This window comes from Otolemur garnettii, unplaced genomic scaffold (assembly GCF_000181295.1).
Source record: "Otolemur garnettii isolate 467f Iridium unplaced genomic scaffold, OtoGar3 scaffold00291, whole genome shotgun sequence".
Lineage (NCBI taxonomy): Eukaryota > Metazoa > Chordata > Mammalia > Primates > Galagidae > Otolemur > Otolemur garnettii.
In genome coordinates, this window is record NW_003852686.1 from 17,362 (window position 1) to 40,354 (window position 22,993).

At 38.3% G+C, this 22,993-nt stretch overlaps 1 protein-coding gene across 1 annotated transcript; it reads right to left on the minus strand.

Annotated features, from left to right (window-relative positions):
* Nucleotides 1-8,229: 8,229 nt before the first annotated feature.
* Nucleotides 8,230-22,788, minus strand: GML (glycosylphosphatidylinositol anchored molecule like). The gene is made up of 4 exons (XM_023508917.1): nucleotides 22,772-22,788; nucleotides 22,569-22,666; nucleotides 21,881-21,988; nucleotides 8,230-8,525 (listed from the first exon to the last, which is right to left on the minus strand). Exons 1-4 carry the CDS (start codon nucleotides 22,786-22,788, stop codon nucleotides 8,230-8,232), a joined length of 519 nt encoding a protein of 172 aa, XP_023364685.1.
* Between the last annotated feature and the right edge of the window lie 205 nt (nucleotides 22,789-22,993).

The window sequence follows — 22,993 nt, forward strand, 5'->3', positions numbered from 1 at the left end:
TTCAAAATGTATATGAAAACACTACACTGTACCCCATGTTTGCATTAATGTATACAGCTATCATTTAATAAAAAAAAAAATAAAAAAAAATTAAAACATACTACCAGCGAAAGTCACTTAACCACAAAGGAGTATAGTAAAATGAAAAGAAAGGAAAAGAACAGTTACAAAACAAGTAAAGAATAGAAATAAAATCACAGTAGTAAGTCCTTACTTATAAATACTAACATTGAACACAAATAGACTCATCCCTCCAATTAAAAGGCATGGAGTGGCTGAGTGGATAATGAAGCAAAATCCAGATATATGTTGCCTACAAGAACCCCATTCACCTAAAAAGACAGGTATAGACTGAAAGTAAAGGAGTGGAAACATATTCCATGCAACTGAGAACCAAAAAAGGGCAGAAGTGGTTATATTTGTATCAGATAAAATACACTACAACTCAAAGACTACAAAAAGAGACAAAGAAGGTCATTATGTAATGATAAAGGTGTTGATTCTGCAGGAAGACATAACAATTACAAATCTCTATGCACCCACCAATGATGCTTCCAAGTACATAAAGCAAACATTAATAGATCAAAAAGCAGAGACACTGCAGTGTTTTTTGTAAAAGATTTCAAAACCCTACTCTAAGTAATGAACAGATCATCCTGATGGAAAATCAACAAGGAAACACCAGAATGAAAGTACACATTAGACCACATAGGCCTAATTGACATTTATAGAACACTTCACCCAACTGCTACAGAATACACATTCTTTTTGTCAATTGAAAAGGAAGGAAAGAATATTCCCAAACTCACATGAGGCCAGAATGACAATGATAGCAAAACCAGACAATGAAAAAAGAAAAGAAAAGAAAGAAAAGGGAAACTACAGGGCAATATCACTGATGAACACAGATGCAAACAAGTACTAGCGAATCAAATTCAACAATACATTAATAAGATCATTCACCATGATCAAATAAGATTAATCCTAGGAACATAAGGATAATTCAACATATGCAAATCACTACATGTGCTATATTACATTAAAAGGACCAAAGAACAAAAACCATATAATAATCTCAAAAGATGCTGAAGAAGCATTTGATAAAACTCAACATCCCTTTTTAATAAAAACCCTCAACAAACTGGATATAAAAGGAACATATCTCAAAATAATAGGCTATATATGACAAACCTACAAATAACATCATATTTAATGGGGGAAAAACTGAAATCCTTTCCTCTAAGATCTGAAACAAGACAAGGATGCCCACTTTCACTTTTATTCAACATAATACTGGAAGTACTGACTAGAGAAATCAGGCAAGAGATGGAAATAAAGAGCATCCAAATTGAAAGTGGCACACACTTGTAGTCCCAGCTACTAAGGAGGATAAGGCAGAAGAATCACTTGAGACCAGAAGTTTGAGGTTGACGAAAAAAGAACAAAACTGACAAAGCTGGTGACATTATACTACCTGACTTCAGACCAGTGGATGTGCTGGGAAAACTAAATATCCATACGCAGAAGAATGAAACTAGACTACTCTCTCTCACTATCTACAAAAATCAAATCAGAATAGATTAAGACTTAAATCTATGACCTGAAACTATGAAACCAGAGGGGAAACACTTCTTGACATTGATCTGGGTAAAGATATTTTGTGTAAAACCTCAAAAACACAGGCAATCAGAGCAAAAATAGACAAATGGGATTACATCAAGCCAAAATGCTTTTTTATTTTTATTAAATGATAGCTGTATACATTAATGCAAACATGGGGTACAGTGTAGTGTTTTCATATACAATTTGAAATACTTTCATCAAGCTGGTTAACATAGATTTCATGTCATTTGCTTAGTCATTGTGTCAAAACATTTATATTCTAGTTCTAGAAAAGTTCACTTGCACCCTTGTTAGACAGATACATAGGTGATCTTTCCGGAACTGGAAAATGTTCTTCTTAGCAAAGTATCACAGGAATGGAGGGTGACTGGAAAGCCAAAATGCTTTTGCACAGCAAAGGAAACAATCAACAAAGTGAAGAGACAACCCAAAGAATGTGAGAAAATATTTGCACACTATTCATCTGGCAAGGGATTAATAACCAGAATATATAATGAGCTCAAACAACACAATAGGAAAAAATCAAATAATCTGATTTTAAAATGGGGAAAAGATCTGAATATACATTTCTTAAAAAAAAAAAACGACATACAAATGGACAATGGGTATATGAAAAAATGCTCAACATCACTAATAATCAGAGAAATGCAAGTCAAAACCACAGATCAATATTACCTCACCCTGGTTAAAATGACTTTTATTAAAAAAGACAGGCAATAACAGATGCTGGCAAGGATGTGCAAAAAGAAGAACCCTCTTACACATTGTTGATGGGAATGCAAATTTACACAGCCACTATGGAAAATGGTATGTTTTGTGCTTCCTCAAAAAACTAAAAATAAAACTACCTTATGATCCAGCATATACTGATGAGTATATCCAAAAGAAAGAAAATCAATAAATAAATGAAGCATCTGCACGCCCATGTTTATTGCAGCACTATTCACAACAGCCAAAATACAGAATCAATTTAAATGCCCATTGATGAATGAATGGATAAAGGAAATGTGGACTATAGATGTACACAATGGAATATTATTCAGCCATAAAGAGGAATGGAATCCTGTCATTTTCGGCAAACGTGGGTGGAACTGGAGGCCATTATGTTACATGAAATAAGCCCAAGCACAGGAAGATAAACATCTCATGTTCTCATTCATGTGTGGGAGCTAAGTGCATGCATCTTATGAAGACGGAGAGTAGAATGATGGTTACTGGAGCCTGGAAAGGGAAGGGAGGAGGGATGATGAACAGAAGTTAATTAATGGCTATAAATATACAGTCTGATAGAAGAAATAAGACCTAGTATTTGATACATCAGTAGGATGACTATCTTTTATAAGGATATACTGTAGATTTTAAAATAGCTTGAAGAGAATAACTCAAATATTTCTCATATAAAGAAATGACAAATATTTAAGGTTATATATATCTCAATTACACTGATTTGATCTTTACAAATTACATGAATGTATTAACTTATCACATATACCTCAAAAATATATACATCTATTGTATAATAAAAGTTAAATTAAAAAAAGAAAACATGTCCACACAAAATATTTTATGTTTATAACACTACTACTTGTAATAGACAAAGGTGGAAACAACACAACACTGTCTATCAACTGATAAATGGATAAAAAAAAGTGGTATATTTATACAATGAAGTATTATTCAGCTGTAACAATGAAGTACTAACACATTACAACGTAGAATAACCTTGAAAACATGCTAAGTCAAAGAAGTCAGTTACAAAAGACCATAATATCTGATTACATTCAAAGAAAATGTCCAGAGCATTGAAATCTACAAAGACAGAAAGTACATTAGTTGTTGCCTAGTAATGGAGTGTGAGCCTGGGTAGTGTAGGAGGGTGACTACAATAGGTTACAGTGCTTTTTAGGGGGGTGTTGTAAATGCTCTGAAATTGACTCTGGTAATGATTGACATACAAAGGTCTGACAATTAAGTTTGTGAACTTGCCACTGTGTGCTTACATTGGCAGCACTGTAGAAATAGCTCAGTTAGGTCTTGTAACCTTGGTATACCAGTGTCTCACAGCTGAGTTCATGTCAAAATGTGGTGGTGTCTTGTGAAGTGGCATTCATTGTTGTTGTGTGGTTTTTAGTGCTGTTGAAAGAATCTCAAAGCTTGGATAACAGCAATGAATGAATATTAAATTTCTTGTAAAACTTGGCAAGAGTGGAAGTGAAGTCAGGGACATGTTAGTCCAAGTTTATGTGGATAATGCCATGAAGAAAATAGAACTATACAATAGGATTGGATGTCTTTCTGAGGGGAGAGATAACCTAATTGATGAAGAGAGGTCAGGATGGCCAGTAATGAGCAGAACTGACAAAAAAATTGCAAAATTTGTGAAATTCTGCATTAATATCAGCTGACTGTGAGAAGAAAAGCAGACCAAATAAACATCAATAGATAAACAGGAAAATCTTTACTGAAAATCTTGGCATGAGAAAGGTGTGTGCAAAAATGCTCCCAAAGGAGCTCACAGATGAACAGAAGCAAAAGAGAGTCAAAGTTTGCCAAGACATTTGGAGAGGGAAGACAATGCTTTAGGCTATGTTTTCACTGGTGATGAAACACGGCTGTACCAATACAAACCTGAAACAAAGCATCAAAGTGGAAATGGAAGTCAGCCAATTCTCCATGACTCAATAGTTCCATCAGTCCAAATTTAGAGTCAAAATGATGCTGCTAACCTTTTTTGATATTAGAGGGGTTATTCATCATGAATCTATACCAAATGGACAAACACTAACCAAGTTTACTATTTGGAAATGCTGAGAAGGCTGTGTGAAAAGATAAACTGTTCACCAACAACTCGTGGCTCTTGCATCACAACAATGTACCAGCTCATACAGCACTGTCCTTGAGGGAGTTTTTAGCCAGTAAACAAATAACTGTATTGGAACACCCTCCCTACTCACCTCCAATGACTTCTTTACTCAAAAATAAAGGAAATATTTAAAGGAAGACTTTTTTAAAAAAATTATTTATTTATTTATTTATTGCAGTTTTTTTGGCCAGGGCTGGGTTTGAACCCACCATCTCCGGTATATGGGGCTGGTACCCTCTTCACCGAGCCACAGGTGCTGCCCCAAGGAAGACATTTTGATGACATTCAGGACATCAAGGGTATTATGACCACAGCTCTGATAGCCTTTCCAGAAAGAGTGCCAAAACTGCTTTGAAGGGGGGTCTAGGTGCTGGAACTGGTGTGTAACTTCCCAAGGGGAGTACTTTGAAGGTGACTGTAGTGATATTCAACAAGGAGGTATGCAACACTTTTTCTAGGATGTGTTTGTGAACTTGTCACACTTCATATCTGTGAACATACTAAAACTTACTGAATTACACACATCAAATTGTGAACTGTATGGTATGGGAATTATATATCAATAAAGCTATTAAAATTAATAATTAACAAACAGAAAAAGTAATGAAGCATTAATATGTGTTACTGATGATCTTTGAAAACATTATGCCCCCTGAAAGAAGCCAGCTTCAGAAGGCCAAATACTATATATTATTTCTACAAAATGCTCCATGTGATGGGCAATGTTACATATCAACTTAGCTAAGCTATGGTTGTTTAGTCAAACATCAGTCTAAACATTGCTGTGAAGATAATTTTTAGATGATTTCAAAAGGCAGACTTTGAACAAAGCAGACCACCCTCCATATGTGAGTGGGCCACATCCAGTTAGCTGATAACTTTAAGAGCAAACACAGAAGTTCTGAAGTAGAAAGAATTCTCCCCAGAAGACTACAACACACATATCCTGCCTGAGTTTCCAGCCTGCTGCCTTTGGAATCTGGACTCCAGTCTGTAATACCAGTTTTTACCTGAATGTCTAGCTCCTTGCCTGACCTACAGATTTTAGGCTTGTCTGCACCGACAATTGCATGAGCCACTTTCGTAAATCTTCCTCAATCTCTCCCTCTCTGGTGAGAGTGTGTGCGTGTACTTGTGTGTGCACACATGTCCTTAACTAGTACCGATTCTCTGGGGAAACCTGCTTGGTCCCTTATCTCCACCACAGGCAAACCTGTATACATGCAGAGTACATTCATTGCTGTCCAGGCCTATAGGAAGGATAAATGGGAAGCCTCTGGTTTACTTGGTGTGAGTTTCCTTTGGGGGCCTAAAATGTTCTGAAATTAGTGATGACAGTTACACTTTGTGGATGTAATTCAGTAATTATAAATGTGCTCATACCTTACATCTGTATACATTATGTTTGCCTATATACATAATGTATATATACAGACAAATGTTTGAATGCAAACACTGAATTATATCCTTTAAATGGTTAAAATGGTGTTTTTCTCTCTAACCATCCTTTAAATGGTTAAAATGTTTTTTCTCTCTAATTTAAAAATAGTGTAGTTGATTTAAAGGACAAGGAGGAGGAAGGGGGCAGAGAGGGTCTTAATTTTCCGTTCCCTCATGTCTTTTTTCCGAGACCCTCCAGGGATGCAATGGACAGTCAACCGCTTGCTTTGGGGCCATTATAAAGGGCATAATTCAGTGTTTTGAGCCCATTCACAATATTGGGCAACCATCATGTTTACTTAATTCCAGAACATTTTAGACCCCAGAAGAAAGTCAGAGCAAATGAACAGTGATTCCTCAAATGTTAATATCTGGGGAAATGTTCTATTGCTGATATGAAGCCAGGTGTCATCTGGAGAGACAATTCCCATTCTGCAGAAAGTCTGACACAATGGCACTCAGCAAAATCACTAATGTCAGGCCCTGATAATCCAGGTGTCACCTCATCACCAAGCACCCTCCCTGCTTCCAGCACTGCCTGACCTAAGAACTGTAAAGGATGGTTGAGTCCGAGGTGGCCTTGGGTACCTGTTGTCTGAGCATTGCTGGGACTTCTCTCTCAGTCAACATGTAGATAGACAATCCCTGTAACCACTTCCGTGCTTTGACTAAAATAATCTCCATATAGTAACACAGCAAGATGTTTTTGGTATACATCTGCATGGTTAATGTGTAGCCCAAGTTGTCTAAAGAAGAAAAAACAAGCTGGGCACCAGCCCCATTCACTGGGCAGTGGGTTCGAACGTAGCCCGGGCCTGCTAAAACAAACAAAAAAAATAGCCAGGCATTGTGGCGGGTGCTTGTAGTCCCAGCTACTTGGGAGGCTGAGGCAAGAGAATTGCTTGAGGCCAAGTTTGAGGTTACTGTGAGCTATGACACCATAGCACTCTACAAGTGAGACTCTGTCTCAATTGGAAAAAAAAAAAAAAAGAAAGAAAAAACAGTTCAAATACAGTTACGTGCTGTGTAATAAGGTTCTGGTCAATGATGAGCTGCACATATGACAGTGGACTCATAAGATTATAACAGAGCTGACACATTCCTATTGCCTAGTATCATAGCCCTTGCAGTGTCATCACATAAGGCATTACTCGTGTGTTTGTGGTGCTGCTGGTGCAAACAGGCCTGTGCTGCCCACCATGTGTAAGTGTGGCACGTACAACTATATACAGTATACCGTATCACCGGTTTACAAGTTTACTATACCATATTTTTTATTATTTTAGAATACATTCCTTCTACTTATACTTAAAAGAAGCAGCCTCTGGCAGGCCCTCCAAGAGACATTCAGAGGGCGTTGCTGTCATAGGAGACGGCAGCTACACATGCATTACCACCCCTGCACTTTCGAGTTGGAGATGTGGGGTGGAGACAGTAATACTGAAGATCCTCACCCTGTGTGTGGGCCTGGGCAAATGTGTAGTTGTGTCTCCGTTTTCAACAAGAAAGTTTAAAAATGAAAAAATAAACTTAACATTTTTAAATAGAAAAAAGCTTATGTAAACATAATATTTTTGTACGGTAATATAATGTATTTGCGTTTTAAGCTAAGTGCTATTACAAGAGTCAAAAGGTTTTTTGATGAAAAAGTTTATAAAGTAAAAATGTTACAGTAGGCTAAGGTTTATTTGTTACTGAAGAAAGAAATTTTAAAAATAATTTAGTGCAGCCAAAGTATCTAGTGTCCACAGTGGAACACAGTGACATCGTTGGCCTTCATACTCACTCACCATCTGCTTCCAGTCCTGCAGGCTCCACTCATGGAAAGCACCCTACACAGGTGTGCTGTTTTTTATCTTACACACTGTATTTTTCCTGTACCTTTTCTATGTTTAGAAACACAAATACTTACCATTGGGTATTCAGTGTAGCACCATGCTGTACAGTCTGTGCTATCTACATTGTGTAAGTATACCCTGTCATGTTCACACAATGACAAACTTATCAAAATATATCCCTGTTGTTAAGTGACACATGACTGTACTGAAATCACAAAGTAATCCCCAAGCATGTAGTAGGCAAGAGAACCGATCTGCTTGGCAATCGCACTACCGCACCTGACTGTATGCAATCACAAGTTCATGAAAGTTTTCACCAAACAATAATTTGCTTTATTTCTCTTAAAATACGCCATAATTAAACCAACTAGAGGCACTGTGATCAGCATCTCTGATTTAAAAGGAGGCAATGAGAGCAAAATTTCTCTGAGGAGTGGGAAGGTGAGCAGCACTTCCTAGGAGTTCTCAAGCCAGTGTATTGCTGACTATGATAGAGGCAAAGATCGCGACATATTTCCACTCCCAGAAACTTATAGCTCCAGATGGAAGCTCCTCCTCAATTATTTCCTCAGGCAGCAAGTCCCTTTCAACATTAGTAGGTCCTCCTGCATTGCAAAGCATGCCATTACAACAACGAACGAAGTAGAAACTATTAGTTTTGTAGCGTCTTCTTGGGGTTTCAGGAGGCATTTCAGATGGATATACAAATGTGCAGTTGAATGTACAGCTTTTATAAACTAATAGTTCCCGTGGGTTCAAACCTGAAAATGAAGTAGATGAAAATTACTGATTTCACATTTTCTGTCTGTAAATGTCAAAGCACACACACCTTACAATCAACTACAACTAACTCAATTCTATATTCCCAACTGTGGCAACATAGTCTAGAATTCTATAATGAAAATGTTCCAGTCCACTACAGCAGTGATTCCCAAACCCTGGGCCGTAGACCGGTACTGGTTCATGGTCTGTTAGAAACTGGGCTGCACAGCAGAAAGTGAGCAGGAAAAAGTGAGGGAAGCTTCATCTGTCACCATGTCCCCCTCCATAGGATCACCTAGTTGCAGAAAAACAAGCTCAGGACTTCCACTGATTCCGCATTATGATGAGTTGTGTAATTATTTCATTATATATTACAATGAAGTAATGACAGAAACAAAGTACACAATAAATGTAATGTGCCCGAATCATCCCGAAACCATTCCCCCTATCCCAGATCCAGGGAAAAATTAACTACCATGAAACAAGTCTATGGTGCCAAAAAGGTTAGGGACTGCTGCACCAGGTAGTCTCATTAGCCCAAGAACCTCTTCTGGCAATATTTTTTCTATCCAAGCTGCCATCTTTATGTTTGCCACTGGCCCTCCGAAAACAGTGTTATAATACCCTTCATGTAGCTATACAAATGAAATGCCCGGGTTGCTTTTTGCCATAATAATTCTAAACCTTTAGGGTGAAGACTAGGAATCATGCTTTACTTATGTCCCAAGGATCATAAATACCTGCAACAGGGGTTCCCATATTAATGTGGCCTTAACCTGATTTTCTGCAGTTGGCAAGATGAAAGCCCCAACTCCTCAGACACTTCTACAAGCAGCCACAGCTGCACATAAGAAGCACGTGGGCTTCTATGCCCATATATTGGTTTTGCCTGTTTTTGAACTTTATGAAGTGAAATCACACTTCATGTTTGTTTTGTGCATGGCTCCTTCTGCTTTACTCTATGTTCATGAACAACAGCCCTGTAGCTGCACATTGTTGTGTACTGCCCATCCTCACAGATGTATACAATTACATTGATGAACGCACCACAGCTTAGTGTTCGTGGGCATAATGGTTATTTCTGGCTTTCATCTACTCCAAATAGTGCTACAACGAATTGTTGAATATTGTCTTTGTCTTGAGGTGAGCACATGTGAGTCTTTTTTATTAACTATGTACCTAGGAGCAGAAATCCCTGAGTCTTTAATATGCAACTTCAGCAGATAACGTTGAATCATTTTCCAGACTAGATTGAACCCACCTATACTCCAAAGGATAGTGTACACTTCAAATCCTTGACAACACTGAGAAAGGGCATTTTTGAATATTTAGTCCATTCCCTGTGGTTTTGTCATGTTGCAGTTTTAAGCTGCATTTCCATCAAAGAGGAATGACACTGGATGACTTTTCTTACATTTGTTACCCACTCAGATACCATTCTCTAGTATGTTTCTTTCAAGTCTTTTGTTTAAATTTTATTGGAAAATCTGTTTTTTATTTATTAATTTGTAGGAAGAACTTCATTATATATTATGAATAGGAGTCCTTTAGCAGATATATGTTTTGAAATGCTTTTTCTTCATCTTGCATTTTTCCTGTTTTATAGGTTTTTTCCTTACTAGAAGTTGTGAAATTTAATGCAATATAATTTATCAATTTCATACTTGTATGACTAGCACTATTTTGTTCTGTTTTTAAAATTCTTAATTCCCAAAGGACGCAAATATATTATTCCACATTTTCCTCTAAAATCTTTGTTCAGTATTTACACTAAGATCTGCAAACCACCTGAAACCGCTTCTTTTGTACAGTGCAAATATTGTGTATATCTGTCTAATATAACCACCACTATTGAATTTAAACAAACATCTTTCCCCACTTTATTGTTGGGTCACCTTTGTCCAAGAGCCAGTCATTGAATGTATGTGGCTTTTTCTGAATTCTTTCTATTTTAGTATTCTATTTTTCAATCCTGGCCACAGGATCCAACAATAAACTATCTTAATTAATTAAACTACATAAATAATCTTGGTAGTTCACAGCACATGTCCTTCAGTTTTTTGTTTTTCCTCAAGATGCCTTAGCTAATCCCAATCTTTTACCTTCCAGTAAGTATTCAGAATCAACTTGTGTATACACACACACACACACACACACACTCTCCTAAGACTGAAATTCTCTTGAATTCAAGGATTAAAGTGAGGTAAAGAGATGTCTTTGTTGGATCTCATGACCCATGAGCATGCTATATTCTTCCATGTGCTTAAGTCTGCAAAAGTGTTTTTGCAATTTTGATGTTCAAATCTTGCGCAAATTTAGTTACATTTCTTTCTAGGCATTGATTTTGTAGTGCTCTTAAAAACAGGTGCCTGCCATAACTAACACCTCTGCTAGTTTTTTTATTTTTAGTAGAGACAGGGTCTCACTCTTGGCTGTGAATTTCAATTTGTTTCTTGACCAGGCTCAGTGGTTCATACCTAAAATCCCAGCACTCTGGGAAGCCGAGCTGGGTGCATTGCTTGAGCTCAGGAGTTTGAGACCAGCTAAGAGTGAGACCCTGTCTCTACTAAAAATAAAAAAACTAATAGGTGTTATGGCAGGCACCTGTAGTCCCAGCTACTCAGGAGGTTGAGGCAGGAGGACTGCTTGAGCCCAAGAGTCTGAGGTTGCTGTGAGTTATAATGCCAAAATTGTTTCTTGCTGTATGGAAAGACAATTTTTTAAAACTGATTTTCTGAATACTTACCTTGCGTCCGGTGTCCTTGCTAAAGTCACCTGTTATTTGAAAAGTTTATCTCTGATGAATAGTAGCAGTTTAAATTCTCCCTTTACAAACTCTAAGTGTTTTAATTCTTCCTCTTGCCGGAACTAAGAACTCCAGTTCCATTAGGAATAGAGGTGGGGATAAGAGGATCTTATTTCAATTTTTGTTTCATTGGGAAAATCTTTGATACATTCTCATTTAATTCTCATCTCATTCTATGAGGTCCAGTTTCCTTTCTGCTTTCATTTCCCTCACAGATTTTTTTTTTTTTAATTTGGAAAAGGCTTTGGACATTATCAAAAAGTTTTAGCATCCACAATTATTTTTCTTTGTTAATATGTGCTTCGGTGCAATTCTGAGATTGAGTCCATGAGGTAAAGGCTGTGATGTGTGTGTACACAAATTAACTTTTTATTTTAAAATCATTTTAGATTTCCAGAAAAGTTGTGAAGATTCCCTACACATCTCATATACAGCCTCCTTGTCTTGCATTACTTATATTCCTGTGGTACATTTGTCACCACTAAAGAACACACACTGACTCTTATTAGCACAACTTCATATGTCATTCAGTTTCCTCTGTTTTTCCTTACCGTTCCAATCCTGCTCCAGGTTCCTGCCCAGGATACTGTCATTAATATTTTGTTGGTACTATTTTTGCATCTGTAACCATATGAAAGGGTGGTCTGTAATTTCCCTTTCTTGTAATGTCTTTCCTGGGTTTTGGTATTAGGATTAAACTGCCATCATAAATGTGTCAGAAAGCAATTTGTTCCTTGTTTATCATCTGGAAGAACATGTGTAAGATAGGTATCATTTCTCCCATCCACATTTTGAAGAATTTGCCAGTGAAGCAAGCTGGACGTCAAGATTTCTTGGTGGGTAGGTTTCTCATAAAGGATTCCATTTTATTAACAGGACACTTTAACATTATGATTTCTTTGTGTGTCAGATATGGTTCTGTTTTTCAGGTTTTTGTTCATTTCATCAGAGGGGTTACTCATAATAGTCTCTTATTTTCTTTGAAAGGTCTGTAAAGTCTGTAAAGTCCTTTTCCATTTCAATTCTGAAATATGAATTTTATTTTTCCATCTTTGATTTTTCTTACTAGGTTTTACCAATACTATGAATCTTTCCAAAGAACCATCTACTGGCTTTGTTGATTTTATATACCTTATTTCTATTTCAAAGATTTCTTCAATTCTCTTTATATTTCCTTCCTCATTGCTTTGGGGGAATTTTGCTTTCTTTTTCTAGCTTCTTCGACGGAAGCTCAGATGTTTCCAGCTTTGCTCCCTCTACTATTCCACTGCACAAGTAGAGATTTTGCTCTAAACTCTTCTTCAGCCACTTTCCACTCATTTGACATGTCATATTGTCATCATTCAGACCTTAGTATTTCCTTATTTTGTTGTGACTTCTCTTTTGTGTGATTGGTTTTATTTAGATACGCTCTGGTTACTATTTCCAGGTAGTTGGCAGTTTCCTAGTTCACAGTGATTCCAAGTGTAATCCCATAGTAATAGAGAAGGAACTCTAAATAGTTTCAATCATGTGAACTTTGCTGATGCTTGTGTTATGTCATGTCTAAATACGGTAAATGTCAATATTGTAAACATCATATATACCCTTATAAGGATCCCATTTTTGCCAATTCCTGGCTCTGATGTTGTCTATGTCAATATTTCATTTGTTAATGCTGTAGTTCAAACCTTCTATGGCAGAAGATGGCAAACAGGAGCCCACAGGACAAATCCAGCCCACTAAGTGTGTCTATAAATAAACTTTTGTTGGAAAACATCAACAATAATATGTTTATTTGTCACTGGGAGCTGCTTCCACCCCTACAAAGGCAGGGCTGGGTAGTTTCAACAGAGACAGGAAGCCCACAAAGCTGAAACCATTTACTAGCCAGTTCTTTACAGAAGACGTCCACTAATCTGGACCACAGCCATGGTAAGTATTGTCTCCTTGCTTTAGCATCTAGAAGGTATGGAAAGAGGTGTGTTGATGTCGACTATATAACTGTGAGGGATTTGTCTTTCTAAGTTCTGTCACTTTTTTCTGTATATATTTTCATCCTGTGTTATTTGGTGCCTATAGATTTAGACCATGACATCTTCCTTGCAGTTTTATCACCTCATCTCCATAAAATACTGAAGTTTACTTTGCCCAAGTGGTGTAAAAGTTTTCCTTAGACAATGTTTAAATATACCACTTTTTATATTTTACTTTTGAACTTCCAGTGTGCTTATTTTAAGCATATCTCTAGTAAACAGAAAATACTACTTACTGTTTTCTCTACTCAGAAAGTCCGAGGCTGCTAATTATAGCCATTTTAATGTTAATGTAGTTAGTGGTGTTATGTTTTCTTAACTTCTTTTTCATTAAATATTTCATTTCAAGATAATTCTATATGCAAATATAGTTGTAAGAAATAATATGGGTAGATCCTTTGTGCACTTCTCTCATGTGCTCCCTAAAGTAAGGGCTTGCAAAACTGTAGTACCTGCCACAAGGAGACAACTGGCATTGAGAGCAATAAGAACCACAAGTATCCCCAACACAGATACACCTCATTTCCACCCAATTTCCCTGTCCTTGATCCTCTGCAGAACTAAGCTGGTGTCTCTTTCTACAACTCTGTCATTGCTATTACATTACATGAATGGAATCACGTGGTACATGACCTCTGGGGATCACCTCTTTTCACTCGGTAGAAACCTCTGAAGAATCATTGAAGTTATGTGTATCATGTTTAGTTCTGAGCAGTAGCATCCCAGGGTATGGACACACTCTGGTCTGTTGTACCCTTTACCCATTGAAGGATGAAGGATATCCAGAATGTTTCTGGTTTGGGGATAATGCCAAATGAAGCTGCTACAAATTTCTATCTACATCTTTTTGTGTGAACTTAAGTTTTTAGTCTGTGGGAAAAAATGCCCAGGAATATAATTTAGGAGATATGGTAGTTGATTTTTTGTTTTTAAAGAAACTGCAGATAGGGGCAAGATGGCCAACTGGAGCCAGCCTTCGAAAGAAGCTCCTGTCCAGAGGGAAGGATAATGTCCAGAAATTACCCAACTAAGCTGAAGACTGGGAGGCAAGCCGAGAGAGAAGAGTGATACCTGCAGGTCACCTCTGTGGAGGCAAGCTACAACTCCAAGAAAGCAAACTTCAGCTAAGACTTTAAACCAGAGTCACTGATCCAATAGGATGGGACAAGGATCAGCTGAATACAAGACAGAGCCACCTAACCCCACCACACCAAGCAGGTTTCCTCAGCTTCAGACTGTAATACTGTACAGGTCCTGTGCAAAGCTATAGGGGGAAAAGCTGCAGTCACCAGTCCCAGATCCTTGACAAAGGGCTGGTTAACCACAACTCCAGGAGCTCCCAATCCAATTTTACCTTATTTGCCCATCTAGCCAACCAGTAAAAAACAATTATGAGGCGGAATCAACGAAAAAATGCTGGCAACATGAATAATCAGAGTAGATCAACTCCCCCAGGAACGATTTGGGAGACACAGCACAAGATCCCATTCATAAACAAATGGCTGAGATGTCAGAAATTGATTTCAGAATTTGGATAGCAAATAAGATCAATAGAATGGAGGTAAAGATGGAATTAGAATTTCAAGGAGTAATTCAAAAGATGTCTCAAGAATTCAATGCATTCAAAGACAAAATCACCTTTGACACACTGAGGCGAGAACTTGCAGCCCTCAAAGATCTGAAAAATACAGTAGAATCTCTCAGTAAAAGAATAGAGCAGGCAGAAGAAAGGATTTCTGACATTGAAGACACAGCTTTTGAACACTCCCAATCTCTCAAAGAGGAAGAGAAGTGGAGAACAAAAACAGATCATTCTCTCAAGAGAACTCTGGTATAATTCAAAGAGATCTAATATTTGCCTTATAGGAATTCCTGAAGGTGACAAGGTTGCTTCAAAGGATACAGATGCTTTTCTTCATGAAATAATCAAAGAGAATTTCCCAGAAATGCCAAGAGATTATGAAATTCAGATAGGAGTTTCAGAACACCAGCACTACTCAACCTGAATAAGAAAACTCATAGACACATCATAATTAGCTTCACTAAAGTTAATATGAAGGAGAAAATTCTACAAGCAGACAGACATTAAGAAAACCATAACCTACAAGGGGAAGAACATTAGAATGACTGAAGATCTATCTGCTGAAATCTTTCAAGCTAGAAGAGGGTGGTCATCAACCTTTAATCTCCTTAAACAAAATAATTTTCAACCCAGGATCCTGTATCCAGCTAAGACTGAGTTTCATTTATGATGGAGAAATTAAATACTTTAATGACATGCACATGTTGAAGAAATTTGCCATAACTAAACCAGCTCTCCAGGATAGTCTCAGACCTATCCTCCATGATGACCAGCACAATCCTCCACCACAAAAGTAAACTCACTCAGAAACTTTTAATCAAATTCCAACTTCCACAGTGGTGAAAGGATTAAAAATCTCCACTGGACATTCAAAAAACTTGATACCCAAAGTTCAACCAGGCTTATCAATACTCTCAATTAATGTGAATGGCTTAAATTGCCCTCTAAAGAGGCACAGGCTGGCTGACTGGCTACAAAAACTCAGGTCAGACATCTGTTGCATTCAAGAATATCACCTTACTTTAAAAGATAAACATAGACTCAGGGTGAAGGGATGGTCATCTATAATTGAGGCAAATAGAAATCAGAAAAAAGCAAGTGTTGCAATTTTATTCGCAGATACAATAGGCTTTAAACCAACAAAAGTAAGGAAAGATAAAGATGGTCACTTCATATTTGTTAAGGGTAACACTTAACATGAGATTTCAAGTCTTAAAATGTATGCACCCAAACAGAATGCATCTCAGTTTATAAGAGAGACTCTAACAGACATGAGCAATGTAATTTCCTCCAGCACCGTAATAGTCAGAGATTTTAACACTCCTTTGGCAGTTTGGATAGATCCTCCAATAAGAAGCTTTAGACTTAAACTTAACCATTCAATAATTGCATTTAACAGACATCTACAGAACATTTCATCCCAACAAAACTGAATACACCTTCTTCTCATCAGCCCATGGATCATCCGCCAAAATTGATCACGTCTTAGGTCACAAGTCTAACCTGAGCAAATTTAAAACAACAGAAATCATTCCTTGTATTTTTCTCAGACCATCATGGAATAAAAGTTGAACTCAGTAACAACAGAAATCCACACACTCATACGAAAACATGGAAACTAAATAACCTCATACTGAATGATAGTTGGGTCATATATGAGATTAGGAAGAAAATTACCAAATTTTTGGAACAAAATGATAATGAAGACATGAATTACCAGAACCTCTGGCACACTGCAAAGGCAATCCTAAGAGGGAAATTTATAGCGTTGCAAGCCTTCCTCAAAAGAATGGAAAGAGAGGAAGTCAACAACCTAATTGGACATCTCAAGCAACTGGAAAAGGAAGAACATTCCAATCCTAGACCCAGCAGAAGAAAAGAAATAACTAAAATTAGAGCAGAACTAAATGAAATTGAAAACAAAAGAATCATACAACAGATCAATCAATCAAAAAGTTGGGTTTTTGAAAGGGTCAATAAAATAGATAAACCTTTGGCTAACCTAACCAGAAGCAGAAGAGTAAAATCCCTAATTTCATGAATCAGAAATGATAAAGGCCAAATAACAACAGACTCCTCAGAAATTCAACAAATCCTTAATGAATATTACATAAAATTCTATTCTCAGAAGTATGAAAATCTAAAGGAAATAGATCAATACTTGGAAACATGCCACCTTCCTAGACTTAGAGAGAAAGAAGTGGAAATGTTGAACAGGCCTATATCAAGTTCTGAAATAGCATCAGCTATAAGAAATCTCCCCCCAAAGAAAAGCCCGGGACCAGATGGCTTCACATCAGAATTCTACCAAACCTTTAAAGAGGTACTAGTACCTATATTACTTAACCTTTTCCAAAACATAGAAAAAGAAGGAATACTACCCAACACATTCTATGGAGCAATATCACCCTGATTCCCAAACCAGGAAGAGACCCAACAAGAGAAGAAAATTATAGACCAATATCTCTAATGATTATTGATGCAAAACTATTCAATAAAATCCTATCAAACAGAATCCAACAACACATCAAACAAATTATACATCACGACCAGGTGGGTTTCATCCCAGGTTTCCAAGGATGGTTCAACATATGTAATTCCATAAATATAATACATCACATAAACAAATTAAAAAACAAAGACCATATGATTTTCTCAATTGATGCAGAACAAGCTTTTGATAATATCAGCATCCTTACTTGATCATAATGCTTAAGAAAATAGGTATAGAAGGAACATTTCTTAAACCAATAGAGGCCATCTACAGCAAATCCACAGCCAATATCGTACTGAATGGAGTTAAACTGAAATCATTTCCACTCAGATCAGGAACCAGGCAAGGATGCCCTTTGTCTCCATTGCTTTTTAATATTGTAATGGAAGTCTTAGCCATCACAGTCAGGCAAGAGAAGGCAATCAAGGGGATCCAAATAGGACCAGAGGAGATCAAACTGTCACTCTTCGCAGATGATGTGATTGTATATCTGGAAAACCCCAGGGACTCAACTACAAAACTCCTAGAAGTGATCAAGGAATACAGCAATGTCTCAGGTTACAAAATTAACACTCACAAATCTGTAGCCTTTATATATACCAACAATAGTCAAGGGGAAAAAACAACCAAGGACTCTATTTCCTTTACAATAGTGCCAAAGAAGATGAAATATCTGGGGTGTATCTAACTAAAGACATGAAAGATCTCTATAAAGAGAACTATGAAACTCTGAGAAAAGAAACAGCTGAAGATATTAGCAAATGGAAAAATATACCATTCTCATGGCTGGGAAGAATCAATATTATTAAAATGTTTATACTACCTAAAGCAATCTACAGATTTAATGCGATCCCTATTAAAGCACGTCTGTCATACTTTAAAGACCAGGAAATATTAGTACTTTGTTTTATATGGAAACAGAAAAAAACCTCAAATAGCCAAGACATAACTCAGAAATAAAAACAAATTGGGAGGAATCACACTTTCAAACTTCAGACAATACTACAAATCAATAGTGATCAAAACAGCATGGTACTGGCACAAAAATAGAGAAGTAGATCTTTGGAACAGAATGAAGACCAATAGGTGAATCCAGACACTTACCATCATTTGATTGATAAGCCTATCAAAAATATAAATTGGAGGAAGATCCCTATTTAAGAAATGGTGCTGGGTGAATTGGCTGGCGACCTGTAGAAGACTGAAACTGGACCCACACCTTTCTCCTCTAACAAAAATTGACTCTCATTGGTTAAAGGACTTAAACTTAAGACATGAAATTATAAAAATTCTTGGAGAGAGTGCAGGGGAAACACTTGAAAAAACTGGCCTGGGAGAATACTTTATGAGGAAGATACTCCTGGGCAATTGAAGCAACATCAAAAATGCATTACTGGGATCTGATCAAATTAAAAACCTTCTACATTGCCCAGAACACACTAAGTAAAGCAAATAAACAGCCCTCAGAATGGGAGAGGATTTTTGCAAGTTTTATCTCCAACAAAGGTCTAATAACCAGAATCCACAGAGAACTCAAACGTATTAAGAAAAGAACAAGCGATCCCATTTCATTGTAGGCAAGAGATATGAACAGAAGCTTCTCTGAAGAAAACAGGTGCATGGTCTACAGACACATGAAAAAAATGCTCATCATCTTTAATCATCAGAGAAATGCAAACAAAAACCACTATGAGATACCATCTAACTCCAGTAAGAGTAGCCCACATCACAAAGTCCCCAAACTACAGTTGTTGGTGTGGATGTGGAGAAAAGGGAACACTTCTGCACTGCTGGTGGGAATACAAGCTACTACATTCCTTTTGAAAGGAAGTTTGGAGAATACTCAGGGATCTAAATGTAGACCTGTCATTTGATCTTGCAATTCCTCTACTAGGTGTATATCCAAAAGATCAAAAATCATTTGGCAACAAAGATATTTGCACCAGATTGTTCACTGCAGCTCAATTCATAATTGCCAAGTCATGGAAGAAACCCAAGTGCCCATTGACCCATGAATGCATTAATAAATTATGGTATATGTATACCATGGAATACTATGCAGCATTAAAAAATGGAGACTTTACCTCTTTTATGTTTACATGGATGGAGCTGGAAAATATTCTTAGTAAAGTATCTCAGGAATGGAAAAAAAAATCCAATGTACTCAGTACTACTATGAAACCAATTTATAATCACTCACACTTTCATATGAAAGATGAATCACAACTATAGCCTAGGATGAAGGAGGGAAGTGGGGGTAGGTCAATAGAGGGAGGGTTAATACGAGGACCACACTTATGAAGCATATTGCAAGTACAAGTTGGATCTATCAGGTGTAGAACACAAATGTCTTAACACTATAATTGGGTAAATGAGGTGAAGGCTATGTTGATTAGTAAGATGTAAACACTCCAATTTGTATAAATAATCAACACACTGAATCCCATAATGGCGTAAATGTATTCATGATCTATGTACAAATGACTTAAAAAAAAAAAAAAAAGAAAGAAACTGCCGCACTGTTTGCTACGTGGCTGTGTCATTTTGCAGGTCCTGCCCTTCAGCAGCCTATGAACAATGTGGTTTCTTTGCATCTTCACACATTTTTTGTTGTCACTATTTTCTATTCTGGCCATTCTGATTAGTGCTATCTGAGGTTTTAATTTGTTCTTCCCTAATGGCTAATGATGTTTAGACTTTATTCATGTGCTTGTTTGCTATCTGTGAATCCATGTTAGTGAAATATCTTTTTGCTGATTTTCTAATGAGACTGGGTAGATTTTGACTGTTGAACTTTTAAGATTTCTTCATAAATTCAAGATACTTGTTCTCTGTTTAATGTGTGATTTACAGATATTTTCTTATAGTCTATATTTTGTCTTTTCATTCTCTTAACATGCTCATTCAAAGAACAAAGGCTTTCAGTTGGCCGACAGCCATATCATTAGATGACTCTTACAGTTCATACTCTGGGGCCAAGTCCAAGATGTTCTGTTTCACCCTAGATGCTGAAAATTTTCTCTTATGTGTATTTTTTTCCTAAAAATTCTAGAGTTTGACCTTACACATTTAAGCCCATGATCCACTTTGAGTTAATATTTATATAAGGTTTGATGTGCAGGTTCATTTCCACCATGAACGATTCACTGATGGTTTTGTACCTTTGTCAAAAGTCAACTGAGGCCAGACACAGTGCTCACACCTGTAACCCTAACACCCTGGGAGGCTGAGGCAGGTGGATTCCTTGAGCTCAGGAGTTCGAAATCAGTCTGAAAAACAACCCTCCGTCTCTATTAAAAATAGGGGAAAAAATGAGCCAATCATGGTGGAGCACACCTGCAGTCCCAACTACTCAGGAGGCTGAGTCAGTAGGATTGCTTAAGGTTGCTGTGAGCTGTGATGATGCTACTGTGCTCTAGCAGGGACAAAAGAGCAAGACTTGGTCTCAAAAAAAAAAAAAAAAAAAGTCAGATGGGCATATCCATGTGCCCTGTGTTTGGATTCTCCCTGTGCCCCATAGGTCTGTGTGCTCCTCCTCCAACATCTCACTGATGCCAGCTGTGGAGGGAAGCTCTTAGTCTCTGACATTCAGAATGTTTTCACAGAAGCCTTTTGCTTACCATCTTTCACAGTCCCCCAAATCAGCAAGTATCTGGAAGGGGAAAATGTCCAAGTATTTTAGCATTCCCAAATCTCTGCCAAAAGCTCTTGTAAATTCTTGTCCTAGTATCCATCAGGGTCCAAGGAGAAAAACACCCTCTAAAGTATGACAGGTACAAGTTATGAAGTACATATGTTATAGTTTTCATGCCCATGGAAGCCATGAAACAGATGTGAGTTGGGCGTCTGAAGAGGAATAGTCCAGAGCAAGGACTGAGGTGGGGCAGAAAAGTCAAAGTTTGCAGGAAAATACCAAAAGCTATTCAAAAGCCAAGCACCTTTGCCCTCCCAGTAGGGGGGTACAAATGGGTCTCCTGAAGACATATTTAAACTGCCCCATTGGGGCACCTGTCATTTCTGTGGTCTGGTGGCAGAACATCTGCTGGGGTCTTAGGAACTGCTGCTGGTCACAAGGCCTACAAATGGGAAAGATGGATGGGCATGAAGGAGAGTGAGAGTAAGGACAAGCTGATGGCCAGCACAGAAGAGTCACTATCCTGTACTGGGTGTCTATACACATAATCTGGGACAGACAAGAGGCAGAGGCCTCAAAGTCCAGCGATGCTCATACCCTTAAGACATCACAGATGTATGGTCTGACTGTTCCACTGTGCAGAATACCTGACTCCACAGGACAATGAGTGCAGCCTCATAGGAGGCTGAGCCCTGTGCCTGTGGCTCACTCTTGGGGCAGATACATGCCAGGGAAAGGTAACAGGGCTAGTGCAAAGAGAAGCGAACTAGCCCTGCCCCCAAAACACCAATCCAAAACATGCCAAAATAACAGAGGTACTTACGAATGGAGATTATCAGACAGCGCCTGATGTGATAGGGACATTCCGTAACTTGAGCACAGCTGAAGTCATTCATAACTACACAATCTTCGCATTTCACATTAAAGGTCCCTTAGAGAGGAGAAAGCAGACATCAAGCTTTGGTTCCCAACATGATCAGCCAGGTCCACCCCCCTCCAATGGGCAGCCCCTGCCCTCTACCTCCAGGGACTTCCCTAAGCATCACAACTCAGCTCTTTGTGAAATCTGAGTCTGGATAAGACCAGCTCTGGTGAGAGAAGCAGGTGTCCACAGGAGCTCTTCCTGTTTTCAGAGACAGGATGAGGGGACACCCCAGAGGCCAGCTGAGGGATGGCTCTGCTCTGCATAGCAGGTCTGCCTCACCAAGGCAGGCCTTCATGCTCTTGGATTTCCCTGGCCACTCCTGCCTGGCCTGATGGGCAAGTGCCATATCAAGATGCTCCCTCAGGTCTCCTGGTCAGGGAGTTGTTCATCTGGGAAATCCTCCTGCCTCTTAGCCTTGCCTCCTGGCTCATGCTCTCCCAAAATTGACTAGTTCCCACTCATAATTACACTGACAACACCAACCCCAGGTAGCTGAGATGCTCCACATTCTAGTCAACCCTTCCAAAGACCACCATCAACTCTGGTCAAGATCCCCTTCAAGACAGTGAGAGGAAATGATACTTACATTCTCGACCAACATCTGTGATATTGGTTCTCCCCAGTGTGAGCCCAACGGCAAGAAGTAAAGCAAAGGGAAGCCTCATTTCCTGGAGCAGCTTGAGCCTGAAGGTGAGGAGGACCAGACACCACATCAGCCACTGTGCACCTCTGCATACCAGCTTCCTGTTGCTGGCACCAACAGCCTGTGATCTTCCCTCCCCTGCCCACCTGAACGCCTCCCCCATTGGGCAGGGAGCTCCTCGGCTAGGGACTGGGGTTGCACAGGTCTTACACACATAAAGGCTTTGCTATGCTCGTGCCTTCATCTTGGACAAGCTCAACATCACCTCTCAAGTCAGAGAAGTCCTAGGGCTGCTTCACATGGTGGCTCATCCAGGGTATTCATACTCTAAATATTTCTCTGTATCCAGTGAAATATTGACTCTAGGT